This window comes from Oxyura jamaicensis, chromosome 18 (genome assembly GCF_011077185.1).
Source record: "Oxyura jamaicensis isolate SHBP4307 breed ruddy duck chromosome 18, BPBGC_Ojam_1.0, whole genome shotgun sequence".
Lineage (NCBI taxonomy): Eukaryota > Metazoa > Chordata > Aves > Anseriformes > Anatidae > Oxyura > Oxyura jamaicensis.
The window spans coordinates 4,665,899-4,691,756 of record NC_048910.1 but is presented as its reverse complement, the minus strand read 5'-3'; the positions used below and the strand labels follow the sequence as shown (position 1 = coordinate 4,691,756).

General features: G+C 57.3%; 1 protein-coding gene across 1 annotated transcript; it reads left to right on the top strand.

Moving 5' to 3' along the window:
* Positions 1–15,286: 15,286 nt before the first annotated feature.
* LOC118176019 (GTP-binding protein Rhes-like) lies at positions 15,287–16,868 on the top strand. The gene has a single exon (XM_035342732.1). It carries the CDS (start codon positions 15,524–15,526, stop codon positions 16,148–16,150), a length of 627 nt encoding a protein of 208 aa, XP_035198623.1. The 5' UTR covers positions 15,287–15,523; the 3' UTR covers positions 16,151–16,868.
* Positions 16,869–25,858: the final 8,990 nt, after the last annotated feature.

Genomic DNA, 25,858 nt, shown 5'->3' with positions numbered 1-25,858 from the left:
TGGCACCCCTGGGCCCGAGGGGAGCAGGGCAGGGCCCCTGGGTTGCGGCTGCTGCTGAATCCGATTTATCCCCTTCATCCGTGCTCGCTGGGCCTTCGGAGACGGGGCTGCTGCTGACCCACTTCGGCAGAGCAGCAAAGTCCCCGAGGAGCCTGCGCTGGTGCCAATGAGGGCACAGAGCTGAGCCTCCTCCAGCCCCTCCTGGCTTCAGAAATGAGCAAAGGGAGAAATCCCGCTCAGTTCTGGTGTGTTCCCAGGCTCCTGGAGAGCAGTGGCACCGAGGTCATGGGGTGGCCTGAACGCAGTGCACATCACTGCGGTCCCTGCTGCGACGTGGTGACCCCGGAAAGGTGGCGGTGCGGCCCTGGGGGCTCCGGGATCCCAAAGTGCCCAGTGTGGGGCTTGGGGTGCCACGGCTGGGGGCCCATGCCTGAGGAGCATGGCTTTAAGTAGGGGAAAGGGAAAAGGGGAAAGGAAGGGAAAAGGGGAGAGGAGAGGGGAAAGAAATGGAAAGGAGAGGGGAAAGAAAGGGAAAAAGAAAAAATGAAGCAAAAGAAAAGGGGGATAAATGGTTAAAAAAAAAAAAGTAGGAAAAAAAAGTAGGAAAAAAAAGAGTAAGACAGGAAAAAAATGGAAAAAGGAAAGAAGGAAGCAGGCAGAAAGAGGAGCTCACGCATCCCATAGCCCTTGCCCCGCCGCTGCCCAACAGTGCATGGAGCGCCGGCAGCTGGAGGCTTGACTCCCGGCCCTCCTCCTCCTTCCCCGTCCCCTTCCCCTTCCCCTTTTTCACCTTCCCCGGCTCTGCCTGGGCCCTGCTCGGGCCCTGGGCCCCCTTCAGGGCCCGGCCCCGGTCTCGTCCCGCTGGGCCCGGCGGCGGGAGGCGGCGAGGCCCCGCCAGGGGGTGCCCGCGGCCTGCGCCCGGCCCGCGAGGCCCCGGTGCGGGGCTGGGGTCTCGCTGCGAGCCCCCCCGCCGCTGCCCCGGGCCTTAAGGGGGCCTTGAGGGGGGCTGAGGGGGTCCGGGCCCGGCTCCCTCACCCCGAGTTAGCCGCAGGGCTCCGGGCAGGGCGGAGGAACAGGGCTGTGGAAAAATCAGGGCGGTTTTGGACCCCCGGAGCACTGGCTGCTACCGGCTGCACCCAGCACACACACACAGGGATTTGGGCTGTGTTTGGGTGGTTCTGGGCTCACTGCCCTCCTGTCCCCTCAGCTCTCTCCTCAGCCGCTGCTTCTGGCCCTTGCTGCATGTAAACCCCACGGGGAACCTGCAGTGACCCATGTGGGGTCAAGCCCAAGCGATTCCATCAGGGCCTGAGACTGTGATACAGCATAACATAGCTCTGATGTTGGGCAGCTTCAAAGTCACCCTCTGGTTCCCCAACTTAGTGCATAAACTATCATTTTAGGGAAATAATTCTTTAAAAGAAATCGAACTTTATTTCACTGTGAATTCCTTCAGCTTGGAGAGCTGCTTGGAGGCCTCCACCAGGGCACTGCTGCCAGGGCGGACCCTGTTCCTGGGGAACTGGGAGAGGGGAATCGTCTCCACGTGTCATGCAAGTTTGTATTGTGTTTATGCTGAGAAATCAGAATTTGGTTAAAGTAGGAAAATGCAGCACTTCAGCTGGTGCCCACGGCAAACAAGACACAGAAACAATGCATCAACAAGTGCCAGGGAGCCAAGGGTGTGCCCGCATTCGGCAAAGCCAGCCAGGGGCTGGGAGACACCGGCTGCTGGGCAGCCAGGGCCTGGCTCTCTGGCACCTGCATTTCGCTAGGCCCTACAATAACATGGCTGTGTAGTCCTTTTCCCTCTGCACCTGACCTCCCTGGGCTGCTTGCAGGCTCCCTGGTGCCGGGGATGGTCAAAAAAGCGGCATTTTGGGCAGCTCGTCTCTGCCTTGCCTCTGCTCCCATCCCTGTGTGCAGCCTGGCACACTTAGCTGAGCCACAACCCCAGCACTCGCTTCTCCAGAGCTAGGAGAGGCTGTCCTCCAGCACCTGCGCTTTGCATTAAAATAAATAACTGTACACACATCCTGGTCACAGGGCTAGCTGAGTTCAGCTCTGAAGAGGTTAATTAGCGCTCTTTCCAATAAATGAATTTCTATGCTTTCTATCAAGCACAGCTGTTTAGCACGGGAAGACCAGCCTCTGCCAATTAATATTGGTGAGCGTACACACCTAACCGCGTGCCCTTTGACTGACGCTATAATTCATGCACAGCGACACATCATTATCAGCAATAAACCGGCCCCGATCGGGGCTAGGTGTCTGCTTCTTCTCAGCCCCATTGTCAGGAGCAGACAGACAACGAGAGAGCAATTGCTGTCCTGGCACTGCTGCAGGGCTGCTCAGCGCCGGGCGCTTGGACGGCCAACAGAGCAAAGCCCCGCACCTGAAGCTGGGGCAAACCAAAGAAGCTGGCTCCAGCCAGCAGGTGAAGGTTTCCCTTCTCCAACTGCCTGGGCACGGTGGGCAGGACATCAGGGGCTGCTGCTTGGTTGCCACCTTCTTGGCCCCACATGCGTTGTCCTGGTGGCCCTGGCTGTGGGGGATCCCCAGGATGGTGTATGCCGACCTCCTGCTCCCCGCACACCAGGAGCCCCCGTCCTGTGGTCCTGAGCTCATCTCAGCATCACCTCACTGTGCAGCCCCTTCCCAGCCCTTCTGCATCTGGCACAGGACGCCCAGCTTGCAGGGAGCCGCTAGGAAATGTTTGCACCCTCTGCAACCCATCTGGGTTTGGGGGGACAACACCAGCTTACCCCCACGTGTGCACTTTGGGGGGGGGGCCCAATCAGCAAGAAAGTGCTCATGGGCAGGAGCAAGCAGGCACCAGTCAGCGCTTCCAGGTTCACCTCATTAGTGCCACTAATTTTTCATTTTTACATAGAGAAACACACCTCGTGCAGAAAGGCAAACAGCGCCCGGCGAGCGGTTCCCATGGTGAGGCCCAAGTCCAGCCGCTGGCTGTGAGCACCCCGCGCAGCAGTGCTGCTGCAGCGTCTGCACGTCTGTTCCCCCCCCCCCCCCCCAAAAAAAAATAAAGAGCCTGGAAGGGACAAACGAGAAGATGCCTCTCTGTGTGGTTTTTCTTTTACACACTTCTTTTTCTTACTATAGTGCACTGCCTCTTCCTGGAGGTGCTAAAGAGCAGCAAGGGGGCTGAAGGGCTCCTGGAGCCGAACCATGCTGGGCAGAGCAAGCTGGGCAGGACTTGCTGGTCCTGGGCAGGTGCCTCGCAGCCCCAGGGCAATGGGCAGAGCGTGACCACGTCCCTGGTGAAGCCCCTGTTATCTCCAGCTGGCTGGAGAGGCCAAACACCGCCGTTTTATCTGACCGTGGTCCCGGTCAAACTGCAAAGCCCATCTGCCTCCTGTGCAGGGGCCGCGCGCGCTGCCCGGCGAACGCAGCTGTAAATACGGCTGTTTAATTGATTGCTCTTGCTCCAGCGGATTTCCTTGAAATCCCTCACCGCTGTGTGATTGATCTGTTTCATAACAGCTCCCAGAACCCTTTCCCTGTTACAGCTTGTACATGGGGAGCTGCTCAGGGCTCATTTCCTCATCCTCCTATTCCTCGGCTGTGCTGGGCACACCGGTGCCGTCCCTGCAGGGCCAGGGACTGCTGTTGGAGACCCGTGAGGACGGGTTTCTGGACCAGGATGCAGTGCCTGCTGCCTGCTGGGTGCTGTTTGGCCACTGATACTTGCCTGACCCAGGCACTGCTCACCCAAAGTGGAGCAGATATGGGGTGGGGTGGCCCTGCAGGACAACAGCACCCATTGCCCTGCCAGACCCAACCAAAGCAGGTATCTTGATGGATGGATGGGGACCTGCTGGGGGCGAGAGCTTCTGGGGCAGCCCCAGAGAGGGGCCAGCTGCAACCTCCTCTGCATGGTTTCCCCCCCCCAAAAAAACACCATATTTTCCTGAGCAAGGGAAAGGCCAATCTATCTGCCAGCCTGTTTCATCAGCCCCTCCGCAGTAATCTCGCTAAGGAGCTGGCTGCGTGCCTTGCCTTTGTTTCTGAAGATCAAATAGGACACACTTGCATGATAGCACTGATGCCTTGAGCCAGCTCCGGGCAGCCACGGCTGCCTGTGTTTGTTTGTCCTTCACGAGAATTAAAAGCAGTAGCAGAAGATGCCTCTATGCTCTCTGGGGGCTGAATCCGTCCCCTGGCTGCGGGGAGCAAGGCAGCAGGGCTGGGAAAATGGGCTCCATGCCGCGCCATCCTCCTCCTCCTCCTTCCCAAGCACGGGGCTTGGGCTGTGCAGAGCTCCCCGTGCCGGCAGGCTGGCAGTGGCTGCAGTAAGCAAGTCTCTTTGAAGATGTTTAATGCTCTGCTGTGCCACAAAGAGAAACAAACCCGTTTTCCGCCTGCCTTTCTGCCTCCCTCCCGAGACCTACGTGCTGCTCAGGCTCCTGAGGAATTGCGAGGCACAGGGAGGAGGGAAGACCAACAAACCCCGTGCGCTGGGACAAGCAGGAGCCTTCCTCCTGGGATGCCCTGAGCAGGCACAAGGCAGACTTGTGCAGGGTGTCCCCAGGTTTGGGCATCTTGTTCTGAACTGACCCCGCAGGGCCTCGCCGGGGCCTCAGCAGGCTCCTTCAGACGGGGTGCATGCGGCACCTCACATCCCCCAGGCACAGCTGAAGTAGCATCCCTGCGGCCAGTAGCCAACAAAAACAGCATGCCCCATGCAGACCGGTCTGCCCCGGGACCAGTAAGGCACTGGTGTGAAGGCAGCCGGCCCAGTTACCTCTCCTGGTGCCTGCAGGACCAGCAGGACACCAGGCACATCTCCAGGGTCTTCCCCTCGGGGACCTGGTGTGCTTGGAGAAGAGCCCCCAACTTCTGCAAGCAGATAGTGAGGAAGCCTTTGAAATCAGGGCCAAAACCCCCTGGGGCACACTGCTGCTGCTGGGCACGGTGTGTGTACTGGTCTGGTACTGGTCCAGGTCCCTCCCCCAGCCAGCTGCTGGGATCCCCAGCTCTTGCAGGGCTCCATTTGAGGACAGCCTGGGCTGGCCCCAAGCCTGGGCTGGCCCCAAGAGCTCCGTGTTGGCCACTGGGGGCTGCTGAGGCCAGTGGGAGTGGAGGGGATGCAGTAGAGTGGGGCAGAGCTCGGAAACAGTGACCCCGAAAACTCACAACCCAGCAGGTGAACACGGGGTGAGGAGCTGAGCTGCTGCCTTAACGGCACAAGCTTCAGTCTCCTGGTTCAGGGAGGGCAAACTCATAAATTTTGCCTGTTTGTGCTTTGCAGTTGCACAGAAAACGCTGCCAGAAATGTGTTGAAAGCCCTGGCTGAGGGCAGGGAGGACACAAATCTGCAGCCAGCACGGGGCAGAGGTGCCTGCTGGCAAGTTTCAGCCCGTGTGAAGAGTTCTCTGACCTCCTGCAGACCCTCAGTGCAAGGAGCTGGCATGGTCCTGGAGGTGGAGGCTTCTTAATGCCCTATAAACCGCAAAATCCCATGGGCTCTTGCAGCAAAGCAGCCGTCATCCCCAAAGCCACATCCCTGCCCGGGCAGAGGTAAAGCCCTCTGCAGCTCTTCGTGCCGAGCCTCCTTGGTGGGAGAGGACAGAAGCGATGCCTTCAAACATGAGCTTTGCGAGGCCAGCACGGTGCAGCTGGCTGTGCCAGGTCACCCCGCGCCGCTGGCCCTCGTTACACAGATCTAGGACAAGCAGCCTCCTTTGTTTTCTCCTCTCTGGGCATCACGAGAGGTCTGGGTTTGTAAGACGGCAGCTTGGGAACATTAACTCACCGTAGGGTTATTTTGTCTTCATGCTGAAGTCTTTGTGGAGATGTCAGCTGCCAGAACGTGTCAGTTCTGCTTCACGGGACTGCCGTGGCGTTTTGTGGCCATGACAAAGAGACAAGGCACAGCACCCTTGCAGGAACGCTGCAGTCTGGATGGTTTCGTTAATAAAAAACAAGTGCGAGCTGGGCTGGGCTGAGCTGGGTGACTCTGAATGGGGCAGGGACATCGGAGGTGGCCACGGAGGGGGGACACTGGCAGGACCACCACCAGCCCACAGAGCAGGTGATGGTCAAACGAGTCCAGGAGGAGAAAGCTGGGGGAGAGGAGAGGAGATGCTCGACCACGGGCAGGGCTGCGGGGGTCCTGTTGCAGAGCACGACTCAAGGCAGGGGGGTGGCAGCTCCTTGGCCCCAGCACAGCAATGAATCCCCGCGGGGGAGCAGCCTGAGCACCCCGGGGACCTCGCGGAGGCTCTGGAGCGTGATGCCCTTTGCTGAAGGCGAAGCTCAGGGCGCTGCAGCTCTGCGTCACAGGAGGTGGCTTTGGGGGGACGCATCCTGCCCACGTCCTGTTTACAGCGATCCATGGCACGTCGCCTGGGGAAATCAGCGCCTGGAGCAGGCACTGGGGCTCTGCTCCTGTTATGGGGAGATGTGAATGACAGAGTCTGCGGGGCTTTCGGAAATGAAGTTGCAGGTCAGAGGGTTTCTGACTGGTATTGCTCTCTTCCAGATATTCTTATATTTTTATATATGGCCTTAAAAGGGCCATAGTTATGTTTTTTCCCCTGCTGACCATGCCAAACTGTGCAGGTTCCCAGTGAGCAGGAGGGCTGCTGCTGTGTGCCGTTCGCCCATGGCAAGCCACACAGTGACCCACCAGGGCACCTTTGCCAGGTACCAGCACGAACATTTTGCACACGTGAGGGCAGGTGCCTGTGCAGCCGCATTGCCCAGGGCTGTTCCAGGCTCAGCACCCACTGGGATTGCAGCTGCAGGCCAGGGAAGCTGGAGATGCTGCTTTTCACCTGCTCCCCCCAGCCCTTTGAAGCCCTGGCAGACATTAGCAGCTACGCAGCTGCCCGGGGGTGTGTTTTGCAGAAACTTCAGCTTTCCACCTCGGCTCTGGGTCTAGCACCACGTCTCCTTTGCCATCACCCAGCAGCTGAAGATGAGAAAAAAGCTGCTGACCCTGTGAAACTGCGTGGGGCTGCCGGGGCCTCGTGGAAACCACCTGCAGACTGAGTGCCGAAGGCAGAGCAGGGTGCGATGTGGGCTGCACGTCTTCTGCCTTTGCAGAAGCTGCTCTGTGAGGGGGGAGCACAGCAGTGCTTTGATTTCCGACACATTGCCCTCCTGACTCAGTTTACCTGCTGAAATCCACTTCTTTTCTCCTTGCTGCTGCTCCTCTGGAGGCTTTGGCAGCACAGAGGCAGAGGGAGGGAGAAGCAGGATGCAGGGAACGGGGCCGTGCTTTGCAGGCTGGCACTTTTCTCCTTCCCACGTCTCTGTTATGAAACAAGCAGGAACTTGGCCGGGGTCAGAGCACCGAGCCACATCCATCAGCCAGGGCTGATCCACAGGCAATTGTTTTAAACATTCCTGGAAAGGAGCTGAAGCACATTGGCACACATGCACACAGGTCATTGCACAAGGAAAATAAAGGCAATTCCACCTGGCACACAGGGCGAGTGTGACCCTTGCTCGGATAGCACTGGGCTTTGGGAAAGGCCCTTCACCTCCTGGCGTTGGCTCAGCATCCCCGTCCCTCCCGGCGCCGCTGGAGCCATGCTGCCCGTGATGGAAACGAGACCTGATTTTGAGCAGAAATCAGCTGCATGGGGTATCTTGCTCTGCCAGCTCCTCTCCGCTTCCCGCTGACGCTGAAGGAGGCTGATGGAAGAGAAGTGCACGTCGGCCCCATCCTCGGAGCTGGGGAGCTCGGCTTGGGTGCTTGAAGCGATGCTGATGCCGGGGGGAGCAGGACCTCGTGCCCCTCCTGCTGGTTTGCCCCGTGGGGTGCTGACGTGCATGTGGGGACAAGGGACAAAAGTGCATGTACTCCGTGTCCTCCCGCTCCCCTTGCACATGTGCTTTCAGGTGCTTTGTCTATCCCAAGAGTGTCCCCATGGCCATTCCAGCTGGGGGTCTCTGTCCCGCTGGGCAGTGACACAGGGTCCTCAGCAGTGCCATCAGCCCCCTCCTCTGCTTTGCAGCAGGCCTGCTGATGGCCAGAGTGCTCCACAACCCAGAGAAGCAGCAAAAAGCAAAGCTCGTCCTTGGGGACGTGGCAGAGCCCCACGACAGCAAACTCCAGCCAAACTCCAGCCCACATCACAGCTCACCAGGGACCAGTTTCCTCCCTTCCGAGCGAGACCAGCTTGGGCAAACCCAGACAGATGAAGGCTTGGGGGCGAGCCAGAAGAGCAGAGAGTGACACTGAGCCGGGCACAGCCAAGCTCCCAGGCTGTGTCCCAGGGACAAGCAGCACAGGGCGCACGCCTGCTGCTGCTGCTCGCCGCAGGCAGCGAGGTTTGGAAACGAGGTGTCCCAACGGGCTGGCAGCACCCACGGCTGCGCGCTAGCCCCCGGCACAGGCTGCAGAAAGCAGAGAGTGTCTGCTCGAGCAGTGCTGTCAGGAGCACTTCGGGTGATGCTGCTTTGCTCTGAGCATGAGGCTTCGGCGAGAGGCTGTGGGGATGGGGATGGGCAGAGGGTTCCTCCTCGCCCTGTCCATCTGGGGACACGGTGAACATTGGTGTGGCTGAGCTCCAGGTGCTGTGATGGGCTGGCAGCGCCTCTGCCAACACGGGCGGCTCTGCTTATCTCCGGAGCTGGAGATGGGCCTGTCCTCCATCCAATAATAGGGCAGGAGGAGATGATTTGGGAAAGCTGGACCAAAATACTGAGAATTCAGTGCTGCAACAGGCTCCCCACCAGGGACAGGGGACACCAAACTCCCCATCAGGACCAGGGACCTGGCATGTTCAGACACCAGACTTCCCCACGAAGTGAATGAAAACCTCAGCTCTTCACCTTGCTTTTTGACAAACCTTTCCTTTGCACATGCCCTACAGGGGAAGGAGAAGCTTGGCCATAAATACAGCTACAGAAGCGGTGATCAGCTCACCCTGCACAGAATTCAGGACAGCACTGAGCTTGCTTTTGCTGCATGATGCAAAAGTTTTTTTTGCCATTGAAGGACAAGGAGCCAGTGGGGAAAGGGCAGAAGAATGTGTGATGAAAGCCCGAGGAACCAAGGCTGTGCGGTCAGAGGATGCTGCCTTCATGGCAAATGACAGTGTCTGCGGGCAGGCAGCGTCACCCGGGGAAGATGTTTACAGCGTGACATTTCCATGCACTCTGGAAAAAATAAAGCGCTTGGTTTTCAGGGCGAGGGTGTCACGTCTCCCCGCCTCGGCAAGGGGCACGATGCAGAGCGCTGCTTGCATTAAGGCACGGGTCAGGGGAGGCACCGCCACCAACACTGCTCGGGGACAGGAGGCGAGACGTGACACCGCAGTGACACCGTGATGACTCCGGTCTGGAGACACAGACCATACCCAGAGCTGGGCCGTGGGGGGACCCTGAGGGTCTGAGGCCAGGCAGAAGGCATTGCTCTGGCCCCACGGCAAGCTGGAGGTGCCCGTGCTGCCCAACCCTGTGCTCCAGCGTCCTGAGCCTGGGCTTACCCTCTGCAGCTGCCCTGCCAGGATGAGGCCCTGCGGGGTGCCCGGCAGCCGTGGGAAGGCAGAGCTGCTGCCAAGGCTTATGCCAAGGCTTCACATCCCTCCCTGAGGCCACCGCAAAGCTGGGCAGAGCTGGCTGCTGGGATCACTGGGAGCACTGGGAACATGGGCACCACCAAGCCCGCAGGCTGCAGCCCACCTCCTGCTCGTACAGGGCATGGGAAGGGGGCAGGCTGGGCTCCTGCTCCCCATCTCTGGGGACACAGAGACTGCACGCCTGGTGCCACAGCCCTCACCCGCTGGTGACCCGAGCGTGCTGCCGCATTGCCTCACCCCGCATCACCTTCGGAAAAGCCGTCCTGGTGGCCCGGAGCGAGGCCAGCTTCTCACTCCCATTAATAATCCTGACCAGGGCAAGATAAGAGCCGCTATAGAAGCTCCTCTGAACCTGAGAACAGCTGCGCTAAATCCCTTCAGTCCTGGGCAGGACGTTTGTTTACAGGCAGCCTGGCTCTTGCCGCCCGCCGCCAGCCGGTACACTCCGTCCACAGCCTCCCCAGCCCCTCGGTACGGGTCTCACGGGGGCAGCGGGGAGGGCAGCGGCATGACCCCAAAGGCCTGGTCACAGAGGACTTTAAAACTAAGGGGCTCTCCCTGCTGGGAAGAGTTTGGGAAGAGTTTGGTCACCTGGGGCAGGGAGGGTTTTGGCAGGAGGCGAGCTGGAGAGTGCCAGCTCCGATGGCTACGTGCATGCCACGGTGGTGGGTTGGATCAGCCCTGTCCCCAGGGACAGCAGAGTCCCCTCGGCAGGGCAGGATGTGCCACAAGGATGCCCTCAGTCCCCTCAAATTGGTTGGTGACATCAGCACCAATCTCCTTGGTCCCTATTCCAGCAGCACCAGGGGACCCCAGCCCCATTCTCCATCCCTCATCACCCCGCTGATGCCTGGCCGGGAGCAAACCTCAGCCCTCGTGCCCCCGTGCAATTAGAACCTTTAATTAAGCCACCAGCCCCATCCGGCACCGGGGTCAGCAGGCGGCCGAGCCGGCACATCCCCGCGGCGGCCCCGGGAACAGGATCCGTCGGGCGACACGCTGTTCCAGCCGGCGGTGCCGCGGCCCCACGTATGGCGGGTACATCTATGCATCCCCTGCGCGGGGGGGCGGAAGCTATACGAAGGTTCAGATTTCTCCTCTCACCTGTCGAGAAATCAAAGGCCAGTGGGATTTAATCTCCTGCCGGGGGACAGGCAGGTTTAATCCCCTCCTGTCGCGCTGGCTGGGGGTGCCAGCACGCTCCTGGTGTTTTCAGGTTTCCCACCCAGGGCTCAGTCCTGGAGGCAGAAATAATGCTTCGCCCCCCACCCCAGACAACCCCCCGGGCCTGTGCCTGCAATGAAGGGAAGCAGCTGGGGCCGTGGGGACGATCTCTCCTGGTTTCTCATTACTGCTGCTTCCTTCTCATCGTCTCAGCGGGAACACCAGCAAGCCCTCCTGCACACGCGGCCCCTCTCACGTACACCATGCATTTAACCATGTGCACAACCAGGAGGCAGGAGGCCGGCGGGTCGCATGGGGTGGGAGCATCCTGCGGGCACGGGCTGCATCCCTGCCCCGTCGGGGGGTGCAGAGCCACGGGGTGCTGGGCTGGGCACCTGCAGGCTGCTGGGGCATCACAGCCAGCAGCGGGGCGCTGGCAGTGCCCAGCACGGTGCTGGTGCATGGCTCCACAGCTGAGCCCCGAGGCACGAGCTCCCCCAGAACACGCCTCAGTGCAGCAGGGGCTGGTCCCTGCTGAAATCTGCAGCTTGTCCTTCTGCAGGAGTTGTGCTGGGGAGCACGGGGCTGGCGGGGAAGGTCCGTGTGCTCGGGGGTTTCCTGCACAGTGTTTGAGGCTGACCAAACAACAGGCTTGCTGTTGCAGTAGAAGAATGGTCATAAAGGATGCTGCAAAACCTGGCAGGACTTTAAGACTTTTTTTTGGGAACAGCTCAGCTCAAATGCCAAACAAAAAGGAACTCCCTCCTGTACAGGCTGCTTCAGGAACTGTACGGCCGAGGCACTGCTGCATCAAGCATCCTGTCCTGCTACAAGCACTGGGAGTGGAGTGTGCCTGTGTGTGCAGAGCCCTGTGACCCCTCTGTACCAAGTGCTATTGTTTTTTTTGTTTTGTTTTGTTTTGTTTCATGATCACAGCTCCAGCTCCCCGCTCTGCCCTCATCCCTGCTTCTCCTCTAGGTCCTGCTCAGCACCTGCCTGGCACTGTCCCTGTCCCTGTGGACCACGGTCTCTTCTCCCCCTTGCACCCATCCTCCTCCCAGCCCACCTCGGGCATTGCCCAGCTGTTGTAGAAACCCAGTCGGGCATTGGGCAAGAAGCAGCACACCTATCATTTTCCAGCATCCTTCCCCAAATTGCTCCAGGTCTGATGAGGACTGAGGCTGAGGATGCCCAACCAGGCGCCCCTGCTCCTGCCCCCAGAGGAGCGGGGCTCCTCCTGCCCCAACCCAACACGCTCTGTCCTCGCTGCTTTGTCCTCCCCTCCTGCTGCCCTTGCTCCTCCCTGCCAGAGGAGCTCAGCACTGTTTTCCCTCCACACTCTGGTTACCACGAGGTCACTGTGATGTCCCTGGGGCGTCACGGTCCCCTCAGGCCGTCACGGTCCCCTTGGGGCTCCACGGTCCCCTTGTCCCTCCTGGGACGGCAGCAGGAGCTGCGGTCACAGTGCGGTGCGTGCCCTGCTCTGCCTGCACTGTGCGATCGAACAGCCCCTCTCCATCTCCGTTACCAAACCCAGCACCACGAGGGTCAGATCCTGCCCGCTCCCCGCAGCCCTGCCCAGCAGGGGCTTTGCTGAAGGTCCCATAAATGTCCCCTGGGTATTTCCCTCGGGCAATCACAGGCTGAAACGATGCCTGTTTTGGTAATACCTGCCCCAAGGCAGCCTGCCAAGCCTGCCTTGAAAAAATATTGTATTTAAGCACACCGCTGTGGACACAAAAGGCTGCGATGGAAAATGAGTTGCTGCCCTCGTCCCTCCTGGTTTCTCCCTTGTCTTCACAGGGTCCCCCCGCACTTCGCTTTCCTTCTGCCAGTGGACATCAGCTACTGTGGAACAAGATATTCATGCAAAAGGCCTTTGGAAATATTCATTGCTCATCTCTTAACAAGATTACCTCTGAAATCCTCCATTGCTCTGAGGGAGATTTAAAACCTTTCAGGCTCTCGGTAACCATAGCAGCACGGATGTGAAAACTAACGGGGGACAACTGATGTGAAAAATCATGTGGGCCGTGCACACACTGTGTGCGGCGCAGCACAAAGGCTGGGGACTGCCTTATCTGCGACAAATTTCTCTGTTTAACTCTGCGTAACCTTTACAAAAACTCACCACAACCAGGGGCTGCCTCTTCGCTCCTATCACGAGCATCCAGAACACATTTCTTGGCAGGAATGCCTCCGGCTGCTGACAGCCCTGGTGATACTGTTGTATTTCTGCATGCACACGAGGAAGGACTGCTTGCTCTGCCGGTGCAGCTCCCCGATGGCTGTCCCCAGCCACGCAGACCCGCGGGGTCGGAGCACCATGACCTGCGTGGTGGCAGCAGGGTCACCTTCCCTGTGGGAATTTGGGACCCCTCCCGTGGCCAGAGGAGCAGCTCGGTGTTTCCCAGCGTGTCCATCAGCTGCAGCTTCATCTTGGAGGCTGCTGGCAGTAGTGGTGATGGTTCGGAACCAGGACGGGGCATTTGGAGACCGGTGTCCCCATGGGATCCCCTGCCTCGGGGATGACTTTGGCCCCAGAGCCAGCTGGGAGCCGCTGCGGGATGCGCGTTGCCTCTCCTCCTGAAAAGCCCTGCAGCTGTCTGGGCACAGAGAAGCATGAGCAGAATTCCTTCCTGATTTACAACCTCGTTTTTGGCCTTAAACAGCTAAGCTGGGGTGACATGGTTTGTTGTGCCCTGCTCCATGCTGCCTTTGGGTCTTCATTGCCACTGGAGTCGGTGGCACACCCGGCACCGAAATCAGTCACTGCTCCAGCTGCAAGCCCTCCCGTCGGTCCTGTGCCCAGAGCTGGCAGTCCCCGGGCACCCACTGCGAATCCACCTCTCCTCCCAGTTTTTGGCCAACAGCAGCTCTGTGGCCACACCTTCTGCATCCTCAGCTCCTTTTAGTACCACGGTGGATGGCGCACTACTGGGTGGTGCCAAACCCCATGGATGCCGGGGGTGGTTTTGGACTCCCACCACCCATCCCATCGGGCACCCAACTTTCCTCTTCTCCCTGTGCAGACAGCAGGGACCCTGCTAACCCCAGTGAAACCTCTTGGCTCTCCTCATAACAGGGAAAGTGCTTCATACTGCTAAAATACAGTTGCAGTTGGGGAATTAAGAGGCGGGAGTAACTCTTGTGAAAAGGGCTTTTGAAATCAGCAGAACAAACACGGCCAAAACTAAACGATGAAACTGGTAGTTTGCTATCAAAAGGAAAACCACCTGGTAGTTTGCTATCAAAAGAAAACCAACTGCATGAAAATTACAAAAACTAGTCCACTAGGAAAAAACACACACACACACACAATTTTGATAGACATTTTGTCTTGTCAACAAGCTCCCGCTGTATTTGCACTTTTCATAAATCAGCTGCAGGAGTGATGAAAAGCGATGACTCTAGCATGAAGGATACAAGGTGGCTGCTGAGGAAAAGCGTCCAGACACGGCAACCTGCACGCCCACCAACAAACCCACTTCCCGACGTGATGTCTGGCCGCCCAGAGAAGGGGAGCACCACGCACCCCGCTGCTCTGCCTGGTAAATCAGCCACCCCTTCCCTCCCGATGCCGTGTGCTGAGCCTGAACCCACAAGCTACACGCCGGTGTTTGGGCAGGAGGGTTGTTTGGTTCGGAAATCATTTCCTCATGCTGAAAGGTCACCAGCACCACGGGGCCAGCATCTCTCCCTGCCCTTGGAGGGGACAGGCATTGCTGAGCTCGCACAGACTGGCTCTGACCCTGTTGTTGCCACGCTGCTGCCTTGGGAACACGTCCCACTTCCACAACCTCTCAGCTGCCGGTGTCAGGGACACGCAGCACCTCCGCCTGCTGGTGCCCTCCGTTCGCTGGGTTTGCAGCAGCTGTGCCAGAGCCCAAACCGCCCTGGGTCCTGCGGAGACCTTGGCAGCTCTGGGTCAAAGCCTTGCTGCAGCCCGGGCAGGGTCAGCGATCCCACCCGCGACTGTCTGGGATTTGCTCCTGGAGATGACAGCGCACTGTTTGCAGGGAGATTTTATTCCCCCCCCCCAGGCTAAATATTTCATAAAATCACAGAATAACTGACAGCTGAACATGGAGACTATGACGCACGGCTTTCAGGGAGAGCTTACTTTCCCCCTCAGGTCAAACATTTCATAGGATCACGGAGCGGTTGGGCACGTTCGCAGCGGGCCGCTCCAAAAACAAGCTCCGGACCCAGACAGGCGTGGGCAAGGCTGCAGGTGTCCCCCTGCCATGTCCGCCCATGAGCCACCCAACGGGAGGGTGAGCACGGCTTGGCTCCCCTGCTGAGAACAATCCCATGCCAAGAAGCACAGGCTGCTCCGGGCAGGGCTGGCCAGCTGCAATGCTGCCAGCTCCCCGGCGCTGCCGGCAGCGGCGAGAGATGCAAGCGCAATGTGCAACGCAGCGCGGTGCTCTCCAGGGCTGGAGTAGCTTTCCAGGGCTGAGCGCCGCGGATTGGCCCGGAGCACCCCGCTCTCCTCCCTCCCTGCCCTCCTCCTTCAGCACCCTCAACCCACGGAGATTGGACAGCCGGGTGCCACATGGCAGAGAGGAACCAGGATAAAAGATGAGCAGGTCTGGGGAACGGTAGTGTCTGCAGCAGAACGGCCGGGAGAAGTTTGCAGGGAGGTGGCACCAAACTTCGCTGGCTGCACGGAGCTGGGGCACGGGGCTGCGGGGACGGACAGGCGGACAGACACCGGGGCTGCAGCCACCCAGGGACACCCACAGCTTGAGCACCAGCCGCAGAGCATCCCATCCCCTGGAGAGACTCCGCGCCCAGCCATGTCCCTGGTGGTGAAGGAGAAGAACCACGTGCGCCTGGTCTTCTTGGGCGCCGCCGGCGTGGGCAAGACTGCGCTGATCCGCCGCTTCCTGCTGGACACCTTCGAGCCCAAACACCGGCGCACGGTGGAGGAGCTGCACAGCAAGGAGTACGAGGTGAGCGGCGCCACGGTCACGGTGGAGATCCTGGACACCAGCGGCAGCTACTCCTTCCCGGCCATGAGGAAGCTCTCCATCCAGAACAGCGACGCCTTCGCCCTGGTCTACGCTGTCGACGACGCCGAGTCCTTCGAGAGCATCAAGAGCCTGCGGGAGGAGATCCTGGAGGTGAAGGAGGACAAGTTCCCTCCCATCGTGGTGGTCGGCAACAAGGCGGAGAGCGGCGGCGAGCGGCAGGTGCCAGCGGAGGACGCGCTGTCACTGGTGGAGCTGGACTGGAACAGCCGCTTCGTGGAGACCTCGGCCAAGGACAACGAGAACGTGTTGGAGGTCTTCAGGGAGCTGCTGCAGCAAGCCAACCTGCCCAGCCGGCTCAGCCCCGCGCTCTGCAAGAGGAGGGAGACGTTCCCCAAGGAGCACATGCTGCGGCCGCCCATGAACAAGACCAACAGCTGCTCGGTGTGCTGAGCCGGCCGCCTGGGGCTGGCAGGACAGCGGCGGCTGGGAACTCAGGTGGGCTGGGTGAGGAGAGGCGCTGCCTCGGCCAAAAGCGACCCCGCTCCCTCTCACTCCTGCCCTCCTCATCGCCACCCAGCCCGCTGGGACCGGAGAGGGTTTGCGGGGCGAAAGGAGGAGACCCTCGGAAGGGATGCCGGTCGCTTTGTTTTGGCCAGCGCCAGGAAGGTGCAGGGAGAGGGCGAGTTCCCAAAACAAACAGGGCACCCACCTGAGAAACCGCCGTGCGAACCAGCAGGCGGAGGTGAGCTGAGGCAAGGGGGGCTCGAAGCGCTGGGGCTGCAGTGGTGTGACAGTGAGCTTGGGGGTGGGAGGGAGGCTCCTCGCCCGCTAGGAAGGGGGACAAGTGACGGGGCTCTGGCTGCTCACGTCAAAAAGCAGACGTGGGCATCCGTGCGCCGCGCTACACCCCACCAGTGCCACCCTCCTGGGTCTCCTCTGGGTCCTGCGTCCACCTGGCCCCAGCACTGGCACGTGCCATGTTCTGGGGCAGTTACGTTAACACCGGCACATCCAGTGTCCGAAGTAGTTTTGGTTTTGTACTTGAGTAGATGCGTAGAGCAGGCAATATCACGGTCTATGCATCTCTTCAGTTTTCTCTTTTCTATGTCTGTGTTTTTTTTTTTAAGTGCACCTAATAAACGTGTTGTTGCAAAGGAGAGCTGGAAAACGTGTGGGTTTCTTTCTGCTGTGCCTCCAGCGCCGTAGTACCTGATACAAGCGCTTTGTGCCCAGACCCCTTATCACTGCATTTGCTTTCCCTCCTCCGTGCCCTGCCCTTATCTGGCGCGTCCTGGCACAGCCCCAGCTCCCCTGGCACTGTCGGTGCACTCGGTGGGGTGATTTTCCTGATAACTCAACCACTACATTTTTTTACCAAGCGGTGAGTAACTAAAAATAAAACAGCTCGTCTCGCGTCCAAGTACAGAAAAGAACAACTGCACCTAAAAGACACCTGATCCACTGTAATGAAAGCCATAAACACATTAAAAAGCGATAACAAAAGGAGCGGGAGAAGAGCACAGAAGGGCAGTATTTACAATACTGCAGCGTGCTCCGATTTCCTCTCCCCTTGTACAGCCCACCCTCGCTGTAAGGCACGTTTAACCTGCCTGGCAGCCACACAAACACCATAAAGATGTCAAAGCCTGGCAGATTAAAGAGCCACCCAGCCTGTCCCATACCCATGGGAGCTGGGGTCAGAAACCCAGCCCGAAGGCAGGGTGCCCCTGCCCACACCAGCCTGGATCTCTGGGGATCGCACCCTGGGATCTGTGGGTCCTCCTCAAGCAGGGCTGACCCTGATGCAGGAGCTGAAGCCCCCCAAAACCTCGTGTGTCCCCACGGGCACTGCTTCAGTGGCAGGAGCTGCAGGCAGCTCCAGGAAGGCAAAAATCCCCCTTCCCGAGCCTGACATGGACTGAGGCTGGGAGAGGAACTGGGAGGGTGCTGGGAGAGGCACTGGGAGGGTGGGCAGCCTCAGCGGGACCCCCCTGGTGCCAGCTGGGGTCGTGGTGGGTTGGGTGCCCCCACCCCCGTGCACCTACCTCGTGGTGCTGTGGTGCTGTGCCGGGCAGGGAGGCAGGATGGCAGGGAGGCAGCAGCGGTTCCAGAACTACCAGGGCACGCGGCACGGCTCAGGCAGGGGCAGTCCCTGGGGAAAAGGGGTCTCCTACCTGCAGGAAACGAAGCGCAACGAGAGCTGGCTCCTGCGCCACGAGGGCGATGCACGAAGCTCCAGTGCCTTTGGCATCCCACAGGCAGCGGGCAGGGCCCCCGGCCCCCCCCCCTTCCCCCCCCCCCCCCCCCAAGTCCAAAGCAGTGGGTTTGGGCTGCCCAGCGGGGGCGGGATGCTCAGCAATGAGCAGAGCCATTGGAGCAGCACACCCAATGCCTGGCTGTGTTATACAGCCCCCTCACACCCCCCCACCCAGGTCTAGGGTGCCCCCCCGGCACGCTGGGGAAGGGGAGATGGCTGGGAGGGGGCTGTGGCAGGGCAGCCTTGGCTGGGGGCTGCAGTGCCTGGGGGTGCTGCACCGCCACGGGCCTGGCTGTGGGGGGGTGCAGCGGGGTCAGGCGGGGGGGTGCCAGCCTCCCGAGGCTCTGCACCGGGCTCTGGCTTTGCTCCTTGCGGTGTTTGTGGGACCTGGGAGAGCCACAAGACGCAGGCAGTGCCCTAATTGCTCCTGGTGCCTGTCCCGTGAGCCCTTCCCCTGCTTTCTGCCTGTGCACAGCCATGTGCCAAGAGGTGGCCTGACTGCAAATGCACCAAGGGATCTTAAAAATCCGAAGGGCCCATGCCTGGTGGCCTGAGACATGGGCATACAATCGGGTCCATCCTTTGCTTTAGCAGAGGGATGCAGCTCAGGGCCCTTGTGGGGCAGCTGGGTCACGCAGGGAGGTGTAGAGGCAAGAAGTGAGCCGGCTTTTGCTTCCCAGATCACAGCTACAGAATCCAACATCTGGCAGCAGGAAGCTGAGGGCAGGTGATCACCGATGGAGCAGAGCCTGAGCGGTGCACACAGGGGATGGTGAGGGCTGCCACCTCCCCATGTGTACCTGCATAGAAAGAGGAACAAGATTTGCCCGTCCAGCCTCTTCTCCAGCCTGCAGGAGTGAGCAGCCGGGTCAGATGCTTCCTGATGGGGTTTTGAGGAAGCCCAGCTCGGCGCTGAGGCACTCAGCTGTCCCCAGCACACCTGCAGGGACAGGATTAACCCTGGGCACCTGCAGCCTGGGGGCTTCCCTGGGGGCTAGGGGAGCAGTGAAGGGGCTCTCGCCTCCAGAGCAGCTGCTCAAAGCCCTCCTGCGTGCGAAGATGCAGCACGGGGAAGGGATGATGCCCATCAACATGGCCTGGGGGAACTGGGACTTGCTGGGGCTGAAGGGTCCTTGGTTCCCTTGGCTGTGTGCTAGAGGCTGCTCTAACAAAGGATGGGGGATCTGGGGAAAAGCCTCTGTGCCCAGTGAGCCATCCCATCCCAGGCAGCAGCAGTGCTTGTGCTCCCCATCCCACCAACCAAGGGCTGCTCTTCCCATCCCCGAGATGCTGGAAAAATCCTGAGCATCTTCCCATGGCAGCTCTCCCTTCCTCCCCCTCCTTTCCCTGCTTGGACTCACAGCCAGAGCAGCCTCCAGCCCCGTCCCTGCTCTCGCCCACGTTCCCCGGGAGCAGAGCGCTGTGTGCTCGCCCCGGTTCTGTTCCACATCATGTGGCACAGCCCATCAAACCGCGGCGAGATGCTCCCGCTTAATTTGTGTGCACAAACAATCAGGGGGAATCAAGATGCCGCCTGCGAGAGCTGCACGCTGGTGACAGCGGCGCTGCCCGTGGGGGGAGGCCTCAGCTGTGCGGGGGTGCTGTGCCTAATTGGTGCTGGCTGCTGCAGCTTGCTCGGGGTGTGATTGATGGGGAGCAGTGGCACAAACACTTCAGCCAAGGACACTGAACGAGAAAGCAAAACATTTTAAAAGGGAGAGCGGCACGCACTTGTTGGGGGTATAATTAGCCGTGTTTGTCTTCAGGGCCTTGCGCTGAGCGAGGTACAGCACTGGGGAAAACAAGCCAGCAGGCTGAGTGCTCTGCAGAGCCTGATCCCACTGTCCTCACACCCCATGAGCTGAACCAGGGCTCTCCCAGGGGGTCCTTGGGGCCCTGCTCTGCATGGCCGGGCAGCCACGCGAGGGGTGGCATGGGGGCAGCATCAGCAGGCCCCAGGGGCAGCGCCCTGCCCTGCTTCCCAGGGGGAAATGTGCGTGGAGAGGTGCCTGCACCCCTGGGAGCTCCGTTGGGTCATAGGATCCTAGAATCCTAGAATCATTAGGGTTGGAAGAGCCCTCCAAGATCATCTGGTCCTACCAAACCCCTACTACCAATGTCACCCACTAAACCACGTCCCAAGCACCACGTCCAACCTGTCCTTGAACACCCCCAGGGATGGTGATGCCACCATCTCCTTGGGCAACCCGTCCCAGCACCTGACTGCTCTTTCTGAGGAGAAATGTCTCCTCATTTCCAACCTGAACCTCCCCTGGCACAACTTGAGGCCATTCCCTCTGGTCCTATCACTAGTTATCTGTGAGAAGAGGCCGACCCGCAGCTCCCCACAGCTTCCTTTCAGTCAGTTGCAGAGAGCAATGAGGCCTCCCCTGAGCCTCCTCTGCTCCACACCAAACACCCCTGGCTCCCTCAGCCGCTCCTCGCAGCACTTGTGCTCCGGGTCGTGCTCTGTCACATTGCACCCTCCAGGCAATGACACAAACTCGGCCTGAGATGGCTTCCAAGCAAGGAGCTTGGTCCAATCGTGGCTCTATGTGGGCCTGTGAGGAGGGCTTTGGGGGAGGATTTTGGGGAAGGATTTTTTGGGAGGACTTTGGAGAGGACAGCCGTGCCTCACACACCTCCACAACACGCACCGCGCTGCTCCCATTCCCTGTACTGAATTACGCTGAATTATAATGAATTATAGGGGGGCACAAAGCCGGGGGCTGCCCCAGTCCCCCCTCTAGGCCCCCAGCCCCCCAACATCGCCACCACCCCGGGGGGCCCGGCCCGGTGCCGGCGGCTCCCTCCCACCCCCCCTGCGCTGCTCGGCGGCTGCAGCCAGACGACTCCGTGCTGCTGGGGGGGGCTCCCGCATGTCCCCCCGGCGTGCTGCTGCCCACAGTCAGCCCTTTGTTTTGCTTTGTTCTGCCCCAACACCGTGACAACCCCACGGGGTTTGTTGCTGGCTGGGATGAAGATACGTGCACATGGATGAGCCGAAATGCGGGCTAGAGTGCGTTTTGGGCAGTGCCCAGCTTTTTTTTGAGGGGACATTTCAGTGTATGAAGCCATAGTGGTGAGGGAAGACACGCAGGCTGCACGGCTGGGAAGGTGCATGGCTGCTCAGCACCAGCATTGCCCATCCTGCCACCACCTGGGGGCCCGGCGCCCCGATAACCGCACGGCCCCCAGGAACTGCATGCTGCAGGACTTGAAACATCTGCAAGGCACCTTTACGGCACTTTGCCTTTTAATGACCTCTCAGCTGACAGGGGACAAGCAGGCACAGATTTGTTTGATTTGAATTTAATTGAACCCTGCCTGGTTTAGGCACTGCCTGCTCAGCGTGGGTGCAGAAGCTGCCTGAGCTGGCAGACAGAATGGAGGGTACCAGCACAGCACCTTGTCCCTTCTTCCCAGAGTCACAGTTTATAGATTCCTCACCAAGAACCAACAGGTTTCCCAAGCTCGGGCGATACTTACCGAGAGTAAGCGAAGGATCTGCTCAGGGAACCTCTACATCACCGACCACGCTACAAACAGAAAGAAGGGAGGTAATATTTGTCATTTTATCTCATGCAGTGACCAAAACCAGCAGCATCACTGCAGTCTGTTAACAAGGGAAAAGCTCTCCTGTTGTGTGGAAAAGTGGGATTTGGTCTCCCAAAGCAGCCCACCCCACCCCAGTGTCCCTGCTGCACAGCCGGCATCGCGCTGCCATCCCACCAGGCACACCAGGGCAGCACACACACCTCTCCAAGCCATAAATTGCCGCAGGACACTTGCTCTGGACCCCGAGCACTTCATCGGGAGCCCTTCCCAGACACCGTGTCCCAGATGTATCTCCCAGGCGGAGGCCCTGCACCAAAGCAGGAGATGGAAGCAGTGCTCTCCACTCTTCCCAGCATCCTCCCAGCTTTTCATTACAGCTCTGTGCATCCCCGTTAAGGTTGTGGTCCATCATCATGGGGCAGCAGATCTGAGTTTTGCTTATGCTGCTAGAAACCCTGATAAGCCTTGTATCAGAACCCTGGTAACCAGTGGGAACCTGAGATGCTGACCTGCAATTCCCTTGCTGTGCAGACCATGACCTTTTGGCCTCTAAAGGACTGAATAAGTCCTCCAGCTTGGCATTTTCTCTCTTTTACGTGTAGCTCCCATGTAGCATAGAAGTGGGACACACAACTGTTGCCTCTACAGTCCTACCACTGCCAATGAAAATGGCAAAGCATTTTTAAGAATACTTCAGTCACTTCTTCTGCCAGGTGGAACAGTGCACTTCAAATGCACCCTGTTGACAAGAACCCCAAGAACAATCCCGTCTGGAAAATATGCTATTTGGCCTCCCAGCCTTGAGGGTCCAAATGGAAAAGCAGAATTCTTCAACCACTTCTCACTAGGCTTATTTCAGAAAAGCTTCTCTTTCTTCTCAGCTAGAGCTGGTGCCTACAGGGGTAAATCCAATGTCTTGGAACCTGGATTCCAAAACACGGATCAGAAATGGGTGCTGGAACTGTAAGGTGATAAAGAGCCCCCAAGTGATTGGGGGTGTCTTCACTAGAAGACAACGCAATCCCTCACCTATGTACTGGGATCCCATTATTTTTGGATGGTTTCTCTTCCTCATTTCCCCAGGGTTTAGTGCTTTGCTCCCAAATCTGCACCAAACCATGAGCAACCAGTGCACTGCAGACTAAATATTAAGCTTTATTCTGTGTCAGCACCAATTTTAGTCTCAAACAGTCGCACCTGAAAGCAGCACCGGGGGCTGTCACAGGCCAGGTGCTGGACTGGGAGTCGCTGGTCCACGTCCCTGAGCGCTCAACTTCAGTTCTTGCACCTGTCTTTCACGAAACCCCCAGGAAACTCTATTTTTTCAAGGCTGGTGAAGCACAATAGGAAAATAATTCTGAAATTTCTTCCAGGCACAGCACAAGTTTAAAATGCAGGTGGGGGAGGCAGCGCCAAAACATGTAGTAGGCAAGCAGAAGAGCAAGAAATAAAGGATATCAGAATAATGCAAGGTGTTGAACTTAGCTTTAGAACCGCTTTACTGTGTGTTCGTGTTTACATGCTGATGTACAAAGAAAACCTTCACTGAGCTAGAGCTTCTCTGGGGGGTGGTACTCAGAAATGAACCTCCTGTACAGAAATGACCCCAAACAAGCAGTTCCTTATGTTTTTTAAATCCCCGTGCTCCTGGCCTCACCAGCTTGCCTCATTTACCTGTTGCATCTTACCTTTGCTGCTCCTCACTTACACAGGCTGGGAAAGTTCAACACTTCCCATCCTGGAAGATTTATTTTTTTAACTATTTAGCAATAAAAGCATTACAAGGTAATCAGAACTATTTGCCTACTACCATTCGTCCTACAGTCATGCTTCTGAACATGGGATCATCCTGAAGAGAAAGGCAAGGCCCGCTCAGCTACGGGGACTGGTGTCTGTCCCTCTTAGTTCGGGTATTTTATGCCCGTGCTGAATCTCCCACCCAGTAGTGTGATTGCATTTCTATAGTAGAAATTTGTCTGTGTACTTCACACGGGTAGAACCTGCAGTTCTTTACCTGCAAAATACTGATTTCCTCTGCCTCTGTCAGAAGTCTCCTGTAATCTGTAGGGAGAGAAGAGTTGGGAAGGAGACAGAAAAAGCAGAAAAAGTGGGTACCAGTTCAAAACAGATAAAATAACGCCAAATCTGTTTTCTCCTACTCCTATAGGGTAGAGACAGAAATAAACAGAAGTACTGTAGTCACAACAAGGAGACCACTGCAAAACCAGAAACAGCATCTGCTCCTTTCCAGCACTGTCACCACACAGGTCTTCAGTCTGCTTCAACATTTTTCCAACATAAATGAAGGAGTAAGGAAAGGAGAAAGAACTACATAGCAGTGAGAGAGGAATCTGCCACAGTTTGGACTATCACTGAGTCAGTCCCCCAACCAAAACGATTGAGGACAGGCCCCTATTTGATATGAACAGCCTACAGACAGGCAGCAGCTGGGGGGATTTCTCATCAGCAGTCAGCAGTCTCATGGCTAGTTCAAGGCAAGCCGCCTTTACTACTACTATTTATTGAAAGCAAAGCAATCTTCCAGCTTATTGTGTTTTATAACATTTTAATAACCCTGAAATCATGACTGCACTGGGACCACGTTTTCATCAGAGAAAATTTACAAGCAACTTGTTTCCAATGCATCTGACAGTAAAAAACAAACACCGGGGGCACACACAGGACAAAGTGTCATATTTGCTTCTAATGAAACGTCGTCATTAGAGAGGAGAAAACGGTGGGAGCGCGAGTAATTTAAAATGGTCAACTTTACTGTCTTTGCACAGGCTGGAGGGGCCGTTAGAGCATGTAGTCTGGCAACTTGCAGCAAGCAATAGTTAACCTGAGAATGGGTGTATCCGCTGGAGGAAGACACCTAGAGCCCACTAGAACATGGGCACGTTAGCAGTCCGTCCTCCCTCAGGAAAGCTACAATGTGGATGAGTGCTGGAGGCGCCTCTCCCAAATTCCAAGAGCACAATATTACTGGAAGAGACCCCCTGGGAACAAGGGGGGGATGTGAGAGGACAGAAGTTTGGCTGCTCCCGTAGACTTTAAGGTTTCCCGGGTATGTTACTGCCTTCGAAGCCACCCAAGGACCTGGGTAAAACAGTCCAAGAGACCTGCAGGGAGCTAAAATTGTCCTGTGTGGTCCGTGGACAGGCCCATGGTCTCCTCCAAATTCCCGCTAAAGATAACATCACGAATCACAGACATTTCCACACATTTACGGAGCTGTCGTTTACCTTGGGTGTTTGTGGGGAACGCGGGTAAGTCAGGCACCCGGACAGTTCGCGTACAGAGTTTGTCCGATCTCCGTTTGTGAGTTCCCAGAACTCCCCTTCCCTGAAGCTGGCTACGCAGGACTTTTGCAGAGATTGTACATTCAGCATCAATACAGTGATACAATTCGTACACCTGTCATTTTGACAACGCGAGGACGCTAACAGACATCTAGCAGCAGTTCGTATACAGCGGCGTGAGATGATCCTTGCGGGGCGCCGTGGCGATCTTTGATCTGGTACCACAGGTATGCTCCACGCTATAGCTGCCCAGAACCCCCGTCTGAAAGGGCATTTCGATTCCATTTCCAGACTCTTCCAACTCCAATAACTCTTAACATATACAGATAGCCATATACATTTTTAATTAAAATGCTCCTTCACATACACAATCATATATTGAATTATCAAGAACAATAATATATTTTTGGAGCAGAAGTAGCAAAACATTCTGCTCTGCCAGTGCCACCCACAAACTAGACAAGTAACTAAGAAGTTTGACAGTTTCAGACCACTTAGGAAAGAGAAATTCTCTTGGCCTAGAAGATAGGGGAGCCATGCAGTGAAAGTGCTATGGAAGATACAGTAAATGCAATATACATTAAAAACACAAATTCTTAAAAATGTTCTCTTGTAAAGATTCTTGAGACACAAGGATCATCCTTAGCATCAGGAGCTATCTTTACAATTTCAGAAATATTTGATAACATTAAAGCAGAAGAGCGTATGACACTGAAAATAAAAAGTTCTACCCAAACACTATAAGATCGATTTTGGCCAAAAGCTATATTTCTTTTAATATACCAGGGTGGATACTAAATTTTAAGAGTGTATCAGGTTTAATTTTAAGAGTGTATCAGCTTTACAAAAAGTCATCTGCCAACCTTATGGATGACAAATGCTCTCATTACCTGAAACATCTGACTCTGTGATGGACTTCGATGTCTAAGCAAACAAAACTCAGGAAAGCTGAAACTGAAAGCCCTCCTTGCTCAAAAGAAAAAAAAAAAAATAGAAACTCTTCCAAGAATTTCAATACCAACACTTGGAAGAGAAGAAAAA

Excerpts from the sequence above, each read along its gene's own strand:
- LOC118176019 (XM_035342732.1), top strand. The coding sequence starts at position 15,524 with ATGTCCCTGGTGGTGAAGGAGAAGAACCACGTGCGCCTGGTCTTCTTG.